We start from the raw sequence: 10237 nt of genomic DNA on the forward strand, positions 1-10237 counted from the left end.
AGCAACAATGCTTTGATACAAAATGAAGCGTAATCAATCATTTATGATTTATTTTTAGTGAATAAAAGTCACCTTTGGCGCTCTAGATTGTTGACAGATTGTGTGACTTTATGGTCTCGGCACTGAAGGAGTTAAAAACATGATAAGCTGATGTGATTCTGAAGTCCAGATCCCAGAACAGCCGGGGGTTATCTCTCCTGCCTCTGCAGTGCTGTGTCGTAACAGCCACACTGCTGTGTGATGCATTATCTCCCTGCTACTGCTGCTGCTGCTGCTGATGATGATGATGGTGTGGTTATATAAGGCTACGGTTTCTCCCTAGAGCTCCATACAGCACTGCTACAGCACCATCCTCCTCTTCTGAACTTTGTTTTAATCCATCATCTCACCCTCTCTCTGCTCTTTCTCTCTCTCTCTCTCTCCCTCTCTCTCCCCCCTCCTCTCCCTCTCCCTGCTTTCTCTCTCCCTCTCTCCTTCTCCCTCTCTCCTTCTCTCAGAGATCGATATCCATGATGTCATGGCCCAGGTGACCAGTCCCTCGGGCGCGTCGGAGAAGGCCGAGATGGTTGCCGCGGGTAACAACACCTACTGCGTGCGCTTCGTGCCCCGCGAGATGGGCGTGCACACGGTCAGCGTGAAGTACCGCGGTCAGCACGTCCCCGGCAGCCCCTTCCAGTTCACCGTGGGACCCCTGGGGGAGGGGGGCGCGCACAAGGTCCGTGCTGGCGGGCCCGGGCTGGAGAAGGCGGAGTCAGGAGTACCAGGTACAGCACTCAGAGTACACAGAGTACCACAGCACACAGAGGACCCGGTCACGGTACCTGAGGTTACTCAAAACAAGTATTTGAAATGATGTATTTGATCCAGGTCTCTTGCATTGACAGATTATGTTGATGACCGTGTGTGTGTGTGTGTGCGTGTGTGTGTGCGTGTGTGTGTGCGTGTGTGTGTGTTCCTCCACAGCCGAGTTCAGCATCTGGACGCGGGAGGCAGGGGCAGGGGGCCTGTCTATCGCGGTGGAGGGCCCCAGCAAGGCCGAGCTGTCCTTTGAGGACCGGAAGGACGGGTCCTGTGGGGTGTCGTATGTGGCCCAGGAACCTGGTAGGGACCGGACCTCTACCACCATAGACTTAATGCATGACATCAGGCCATTACTGTTGTCATCTCCTCACGTCTGTGTCTGTGCCTCTCTTGATGTCTGTGTCTGTGCCTCTCCTCACGTCTGTGTCTGTGCCTCTCTTGATGTCTGTGTCCGTGCCTCCAGGCGACTACGAGGTGGCGGTGAAGTTCAACGAGGAGCACATCCCAGACAGCCCCTACCTGGTGCCCGTCTCCGCCCCCGCGGACGACGCCCGTCGACTCACTGTCACCAGTCTTCAGGTGAGACACGAGGGAACATCTCCACACCTGAGCGTTGGCCGTGTCCGCAGCTAGCAAACCTCTGGGCCAGGCGGCTCCGCCTCCTCTGTCACTGACCCCTGACCTCCGAACCCTGTCCTCCCCTGAAAGTCTCGCAAACTACACAACCCTGAACCCTTAACTTAACCTCCCGGCATCACCTTCTCAGCTGTGTGATTGTCAGAGATTAATGCATGGCTTGGGACATAGTTTTAGGGTTAATCAGATCTCCTAATTTCCTTCCATGACGAACCAGTTTCGTAATTCAATTGAATTGATGCTTTATTGCTGATCAGAAATGGTTAAACACAGGACCATCACAGTCAATAAATAAGGAACACAACAGTAAGATCCATGTAAGACATAATATCTCTGAATCATTTCAACATCTTATAAAAACATAAAATGAGACTTCTTATACTCCGTTTCTGTGCTGACCAGTGGAGGTAGAAATCAGAGCCTGGCCTCATTGTAATAGACAGAATGGAATAAGGAAGTGTATCAAACACCCTAGTCTTAAGGCACTGCGGCCCATTGGATAGAACCCCAGCTCTGTGTACGGGATAACTCTCTCCCCTCCCTGAAGCTAACTGACCCATCACCCTGTCCTCCGGAGGCCAGATTAAGCCAGGTTGTTCCTGGTGTCTGGATCCACAACGGGTCTCCAGCGTGTGATAAACACACAGAAACTACGTTCAGGGCTTGGAGTCGTCAGTCATTCCTGTGGGCTTTCTGGAATAGACGAATTTGGCTCAATATCACACCTTAAAACTATTAAAAGTCTGTTTCTAGTTCTGCTCTTGTAGGCGCACGTTGAAACAGACCTCCTGATACATTTCAGGTTCAGATCATGTGTTAGTCTGGTCAAAAACAAACAGTCTGGTCAGTCTGGTCAAGAACAAACCGGTTTTAGTCTTGATGCTTCGGACGATGTCCTGTGAGATCTACAAAAACCTCAGTTCACTGTACACAACACCACTGGATCATATACAAACACTGTCATCAAAAACACTGAGGAGGTTTGGGGCCTGTTCATATCGAGCCTCCCTTGCTTTGACTAGCTGCTGGACATCCATCCAACTCGTGTGGGAAGACTGGTGTTTCTCTTGTGTTTCATTTAAAGGCTGTTCACAGGAACCACACGCCAGCTCACACAGAGGCTGGCTAAAGCAGAGAGAGGAAGACCGCAAGATCCCTCATCCTTTATACCTATAGAACCTATATCTATTCTTGTATTTTAGTCTGTAGAGGACGTCTGTCCTGGGGTTTAGTCTGGTAGAAAACATCTATTATGGTGTTCAGTCTAGTACATTTAATCTCTAGTATACCTTGTAGTACCTGTCCTAAACCTCGATCTATAGAACTGAACTATAGTACTCTACCCTACCTACCTTTGAGGGTTCAGGTTTACCTCTCTCAGCTTTAACTGGTCCCAAGGTGAGCACAGGTAATCAATCAATCACTGACATATTATTTGTGCTTTTTCTAAATGTTTTTTTTGTGAAAAAGTAAAAAATGACTGCTTTAACCTTTTCTCCATGGGACACCACCTCTGATTGGTGTGTAGAGACTGTGGGCGGGGCCATGTTGCTTTAACCGTTGACTGTATTCGCTGCCTTCAGGAGTCAGGGCTCAAGGTGAACCACCCAGCATCCTTTGCGGTGCGTCTGAACGGGGCGCAGGGTGCCATCGACGCCAAAGTCCACAGTCCGTCTGGGGCGCTGGAGGAGTGTGCCGTGTCTGAGCTGGAGCAAGGTGAGGGGGCGGGGCTTAGGTGAGGGGGCGGGGCCTAGGCCCGAGAGGTTCTGATCTCTCTGTTCACTGTTACTGGGGGGAGGACGCTACGCCAATACCCAGCTCTCATCTCTGTGGAGGCTGGGGGAGGTAGAAATCGGGAGGATCCGACAGACTCATTGTAATGCATGGAATCCAATGAGGAATGGTACACAAGCTGTAGATAGATAGATATTCCTCATTTCATTCCATGAGCCAATGAGCCCATCCTCCGATGTCTACCTCCACTAGCCTCCCCTGTCCTCCGATGTCTACCTCCACCACCCTCCCCTGTCCTCCGATGTCTACCTCCACCAGCCTCCCCTGTCCTCCGATGTCTACCTCCACCACCCTCCTCTGCCCTGTCTCTCTGTCTCATTCTAGCCTGTGTCAGTCTGGTCTTCAGTCACGTACCGTCTATGATAGCTACTGTACAGTATGGAAACATGAACCCCCCCCCCCATTTAAGTCTGGTACTTGTACATTGATTGTAATTTAATCATGTGACCTCCTCCCTCCACCCAGACAAGTATGCGATCCGTTTCATCCCGCGGGAGAACGGCCTCCACACCATCGACGTGCGTTTCAACGGCAGCCACATCCCCGGCAGCCCGTTCCAGGTCCGGGTGGGGGAGCCGGGCCAGAGCGGAGACGCCGGGCTCATCACCGCCTACGGAGCCGGCCTGGAGAGAGGCACGACAGGTGAGATACACCTGATTACCTCTGCCCACATAGTTATGTTTACCTGGTTACCTCTGCTCACATAGTTATGTTTACCTGGTTACCTCTGCTCACATAGTTATCGTTACCTGGTTATCTCTGCCCACATAGTTATGTTTACCTGGTTATCTCTGCTCACATAGTTATGTTTACCTGGTTACCTCTGCTCACATAGCCCTGGTTACCTCTGTTTACCTGCCTCTTGTAGGACTTATAACCAGGGTTGGAGTCAGTTGAAATAAGCTGTTGAGTACTTAGAATTTAAAATGATTGACCCCAAACCAGCTCACCATGTTAAGGCCCCTATCATAACTGTTACATCCCTTAGTCATGGCACACACAACTCCACCCATCTCCCCAGCAACACAACTCCGCCCATCTCCCTAGCAACAGTACCAGGCAGTGTGGGAACCAGATGCCTGTTCCTCCCTCTCAGCCCAGCGTTTGAAACGCTCTTTATTGTTTGAGCGGTCCGATTACATCAGAGGTGTCTCACGTTACACAATCTATTAGTTATGGATGGTGTCCAAAGCAAATGGAAGGTTGTTGGATTTTTTTGTCTGTCGGTGTTTGAATTTAATTGTTGCAGCAGGAAAGTGTTTAGCAGACCAATACACATCGCTCTGGAATGTTCCTCCCTCACCCAGGGCCACACATGGCCCGGCCTGCAAGCATTCAACAACAACGTTATTTACTTTTATTTGTACTTTTATCTATTCCGTAATATTTTTGAAACATTTTATTAAAGCTTTATTTTTGGCAGGGGAGGTCCTACTGCGACCACGGTCTCTGTTTCACTGGACCCTGCTTTACAAACATATAACAAATAAACATACAAATATATAAACAAACAGAAACTAAATGGACATTCAAATTACAAACATAATCAAATTAATTAATTACATAATAACAACGAAGACAATTTACACAGTATTATCAATCAAAAACATGTACATGGCTCACAGAAACAGCCTAAACGTCTGATGTAGTAGGGATAGGCCTACATGTCAGCCATAAACCCAACACAGTTCAGAAATGTATATGTATATAACATGTACAAATGTGACAGGGTGTGGTGAAAAAGTCCCCAAGTAGGGCAACGTCATTTAAAAAAAAAAAAAAAAAAACGGATTGTGAAAGTGCAGATGTAAGCTTTCAAATGAAGTGTCAAACATTGCAAAGAGTTGAAGAAGATATGCTTATTTGAATGTTGGTACACCTCAAACCAAATACCGGAGAAAATCGCCCTGAATCAAAACAGACATGTTTGCTACCATCGTGTTGGTAGCTAGCTAGCAGCAAAGAAAGAACATCGCTATGAACATCTAACTGCAAGTTTAGCACATCACAACATGCTAAAAACACATAACTACACATAATTAGATGATCACACGGTCCTTGCTTTTGAACACGTCCTAAAACGTTTGTTTCCAAGCCATGCATCACTAACCCAGTAGCCTAGAAGCAGGATGACAGACGATCATCCAATTCCCAAATTATAAATATTTAGTGATCCTAAAACTGTTCTTTGTTATATTGAGTGGGCTCTTCGACACTTAAACTTTCGTAATATGGTCATTTGCACGACTTGAGAATTGCCACCCTGCTGTCCTTTGCACCAGACCGTGTCACATATTTAACACTGTCGAAGACGGTTTACAACTGTAGAGTAATCAAAAGGGCTGGATTCTGTGGGTACTGTGTGACAGATGTGTTCCACACAGGGCATTTGGAACATATTCATCAAAAACATTTACCATGAAACAGCACAATGTTAGAGGTAAAGAAGAAGCAGAACAACAGGGAAAGGGAGGAAGGTATAAATCAGTCTTTACGATGCCCTAACCCTAACCAAGACACAGGGCTGTGCAGCCTCCCGCGGGCCTGCTGCTCTGATAGTGTCAGTCTGCTGAGCACCATTACAGGCAGATTTATCTCTCCAGTCAGGTGGTCTGCTAGGCTAGCTGCATCTGCAGGGTATCATCTCCCTCCAGATGTCTGGGTCATGTGGTGATGTCAGAGAGTCAAGAATATAGAATGATTAGAATGCCTGGAATGTTATGTATGTGGCCGGGCAGATAGCAGTGTCTAACCTCTTCTATAATCCATCTCCTGGTTGTGTCCAGGAGGAGCCTCCTTCTTGCTCTTCTCCTCTGCCCTGCTTCTCTTCCTCAATACACTATGTGCCAGGGGAGGCTTGTGGAGGTAGAAACCGGAGGACGGCCTCATTGTAATGCATGGAACGGAACGACGGTTCCTCATTCAGTTCCATGCGTTACAGTGAGCCTGTCCTCTGATGTCTACCTCCAGCAGCCTCCCCTGGAGTGTTCTCAGCCAACTGAGGTTTTTAATAACGGGGAGCCTCAGTTTGACCTCTAAAATTCTATAACTCATAACCCTGTCTCTCCGTGTGTGTGTGTGTGTGTGTCTGCAGGCAACCAGGCTGAGTTCATCATCAACAACACCAAGGCTGGCCCTGGGGCCCTGGCCGTCACCATCGAGGGCCCGTCCAAGGTGAAGATGGAGTGCCAGGAGATTCCTGAGGGCTACAGGGTCCACTACACCCCCATGGCTCCAGGCAACTACCTGATCAGCATCAAGTACGGAGGACCCAACCCCATCACAGGCAGCCCCTTCAAGGCTAAGGTCACAGGTAGGTTACTGTAGCTGCCAGCTACCACCTGGTCCTGTGGTTGATGGATCTTGACCAACATACTCTGCACAACCCCTCTCAAATCAAATCAAACATTAATGACATTATATATTTCAACCCATTAACTTATTTAGTAAAGTGAATAAAGTCGTCCAAATTGCCAACATTGTTGGAGTGTCACGGGTGACTTTATTCACCAGGAATGTAGAGTGTATCGGAAATTATGCTTCATTTTGTAGACAATCAAAGTATTGTTGCTAAGTAAATACCACATAAAACACTTGGCACTCACACTGGTGAGCATTCGGAAATTCTCTGGCAGTTGGTGAATTAATTCAAACTTTATTAAGAATATTTAGAAATCATGGGGCGCTTAGGTGCCGTAGCGGACTAAGCACTGACCATGTAACCGCAGGGTTCCCGGTTCGAATCCGGCTGCGGACATATCCTGCATGTCATCCCTTCTCTCTCTCTCTCACCCATACTTCCTGTCATATCTCTACTATCTCTATCACAATAAAAAAAAAAAAGTCATGACAGAAATGTAATTATTAATAAAGATTTGAAAATTATGATAACCATCGTATCATCTTAGTTTAATGTCATTTCAATGCATTATAGACATTTTCTTTACAACAAGCATAAAAAAAAAAAAAGATATTATGCCGCTATGAGTACACCGACCAACGCGACGCAGACCGACCAACGCAGAACTATAAATTGGGAGAGCCCTTGCATAGGCTACGGCGTAGCTGCGTGTAAATTCGACGCAGAAGTATAAATTGGGCTTTACTCCTCCTCCTCTCCTCTCAGGTCCTCGCCTGGTCAACGTCAGCAACGCCAGCGAGACGTCCACCCTGACGGTGGAGTCCGTTACCAAGGCGACCAGCTCCAACGCCCACAGCGCCCTGCCACGCTTCTCCTCGGACGCCAGCAAGGTGCAGAGTCGGGGGGCGGGCCTGAACAAGGCCTTCGTGGGCCAGAGGAGCAGCTTCTCTATCGACTGCAGCAAAGCCGGTGAGGAGAAATCTCAGAGATGCCCTTCAAACAAAGACGGTACAAGATGAGGAGGTTGTGTCCTGGACACAGATTAAGCCAATTCCTTTGAAAGGGAGACTCTCTGTTAGACGTGATTTTTTTGGGGTGTAAAGTGAGGCTTAATCTGGGTCCAGGAAACACATCCTCTGGGTTATTCATTCAAACCCAAAACACGTTTTTTTTCTTCATGATTTCATGATCTGTACAATATTTTAACCTTAGTTAAGGTCAACAGGACAGTCAAATGTTTGATATTTGGTTTAGATTTACTGTATGTAGCTATTGTCTACTGTGTATTCTGTCATGGCGTTGTCTCTTCAATGCTAGGTGTTCGTGACAGGCTGATGTTGTTTTCCCTGTTCTTTCTAGGTGTAAGCTACAAGCTAATATAGTTTTGCCCTGTTTTTGTGTTGCTGTTAGTTGCAAGCCTCTGTCTGGTATACCGCGTTCATACACTGGTATGAACGCGGGCTCGTTCGCCAGACAGCGCCAACGTTCGGAGGTTTCCGAACGCGAACCGGCACGGTTCTTTGCCGGTGTGAAAGCCCTATGTCTCTGTTCCATTTAATGCTAGGTGTTATTACCAAGCTGATGTATTTCCCCTGTTGTTGCTGTTCCAGGTAAGAACATGTTGCTGGTGGGAGTCCACGGCCCTCACATCCCCTGTGAGGAGGTGTGCGTCAAGCACATGGGCAACATGCAGTACAATGTCAGCTACATCCTGAAGGAGCGGGGCAACTACATCTTGGCTGTCAAATGGGGGGAGGAGCATATTCCCGGGTCACCATTCCACGTCACCGTCCCATAATTCCCTTGGGGGAGGGAACAGGGAACTCCTTATTAATTGTAAATGTTTTGCCCCAATGTTATGAATTGACACATTTTGCACTTGAGAATGTTTTATATACTTGATAGGTAAAATGGATTTGTATCAACACATTTTACATTAAAACATATGCACAAAATTAGAAGATTCCTCCTAACATGGATGTTTGATATGTAATCACAGGTTTCGTACAAACGTTTGTCATCAGCCTGTCGTATCGAGCACCGTCGTCGTGCATCAAGGGCACCAAAATCTCTTCATAAGTCATATTGATCACCAATGTAACTGGAGACAGAGAACATTGAGTGTTATTTACTACTGATGGTTGTCTTCGCTAGACTGTCCAGTGTTTCCAGACCCCATGCACAAAGATGCCAATTAATAACTCAGTTACCATAGCTCTGCTTCTCACTGCTGTTTCCATGGTAACTAACTGCTGCATGAACTGGACTGTGACTGTGTCTGACTGTGTGTGTGTGTGTGTGTGTGTGTGTGTGTGTGTGTGTGTGTTTTACTGTAACTGTACCCAGCCAAGCTGACGAGGGAGATGTGTGTGAAGAAGCATGTTTGGATGTGTTCTTGCTGTAGCTGTTGTAGTCCTAAACCCTTCAGACTGTGAGTGTCTGGGTGCTCTTCTAGTAGGCTACGCTACGTACAGACTGGGTGATGGATTAGAACATCCAGATTTCACCAAGGACATGATGCAAGAGCTCTGGGGGAGAGGAGCACATCTGCAACACGTGTTCTATGTCGCTGCCATGTAGATCGTAGGGAAATGGATACAACTGACAAAATGTTTTAAACAACTATTTGTCCTCCTCTTTTAGGATAATCGAACTGGTGGAGTACTGTTCTCTAATGGGTTTCTGCCTTTAAACTGTTTATTTTACCAAAAACAATCACCATCTTCTCCCGTCTCTGCGTCCACTCTGCGTTAGGACAGAAAACGCCATCTCATCTTGGTTATTATTATTATTACTTTCTGTATTTCCAGCAATTACATAAATAAATTTAAAAAAGTATGAAAACTTCTGACGCCTATCTTATGTTATGGTCATGTTGCTTAATCAATGATAGTTTTGATACACGGGATGAAAGTATTTTGTAAAAGTATATTAGGGTGACAGTAAAGCTGTTTTGTATTAGTACTGGCTGGCTTAATGTGAAATACATGCCCAGAAATGATGTACATTTGATGATTAAAGCAAACTGGAATAAATAAGTAAAAGGATCTCTTGTGTTGTATTTTCGCCGGAGGGTGTTTGGTTACAACTAGGCTGCCCATTAGGAGCACTGAAGGTGGGGCCCCTGTTTAGCTGAGGGAAACCCCTTGGAGATTCTCATTCTACATGGATTTAAAAAGCATAATATTATTTAGGGATGAAAAGGGTTAATCTGTGTCCAGGAAAACCAGCCTTTGGAGTTGTTGAACTGTGTGCCTTCTACAGTAAGGAGACGTAAGTAGCCTTTCCAGTGAAAGGACGGGACACTCAATTCATTCTAAAATAGAACTTATCTGTCACTGATCTGTTTTGTAGAAATATAGCCACCAGTTAACCGACAGGAAGTAAGCTGTTATATGGACTGCCATAGTCTTTATAAACGTTCATATTAAAGCTGAAAGGTCAAAGGTCAGAAGAGTATGCAGATGTCCGCCACAATCACCATAAATAAAGACATGTCCAGGAAACTGGAGTGATTTTCCAAGCTATTATAATCTTGATAAACAAGGATGCCATTCATCATCTCTTTATGACCCAGTCAGGTCTACAGGGCTGGAGGAGGATGGGTATCAATAGATGCGAGGGAAAGTACCGGAAAGAGGGATT

General features: G+C 46.5%; 1 protein-coding gene across 2 annotated transcripts in view; it reads left to right on the forward strand.

Annotated features, from left to right (window-relative positions):
* flnba (filamin B a) overlaps positions 1–9414 on the forward strand; it is a gene marked incomplete at its 5' end in the record, with an annotated part of 76604 nt that extends 67190 nt beyond the window's left edge. For both annotated transcript variants that reach the window (XM_080545687.1, XM_080545688.1), the window contains 8 exons: positions 498–764; positions 964–1101; positions 1265–1380; positions 3021–3153; positions 3697–3873; positions 6326–6544; positions 7358–7561; positions 8203–9414. In XM_080545687.1, coding sequence (XP_080401813.1) covers positions 498–764; positions 964–1101; positions 1265–1380; positions 3021–3153; positions 3697–3873; positions 6326–6544; positions 7358–7561; positions 8203–8390 — 1442 coding nt within the window. In that variant the 3' untranslated portion in view covers positions 8391–9414. The remainder of the gene's footprint in view (positions 1–497; positions 765–963; positions 1102–1264; positions 1381–3020; positions 3154–3696; positions 3874–6325; positions 6545–7357; positions 7562–8202) is intronic.
* Between the last annotated feature and the right edge of the window lie 823 nt (positions 9415–10237).

This window comes from Nansenia antarctica (genome assembly GCF_963989245.1).
Source record: "Nansenia antarctica genome assembly, chromosome: 15".
NCBI classification, from domain to species: Eukaryota; Metazoa; Chordata; class Actinopteri; order Argentiniformes; family Microstomatidae; genus Nansenia; species Nansenia antarctica.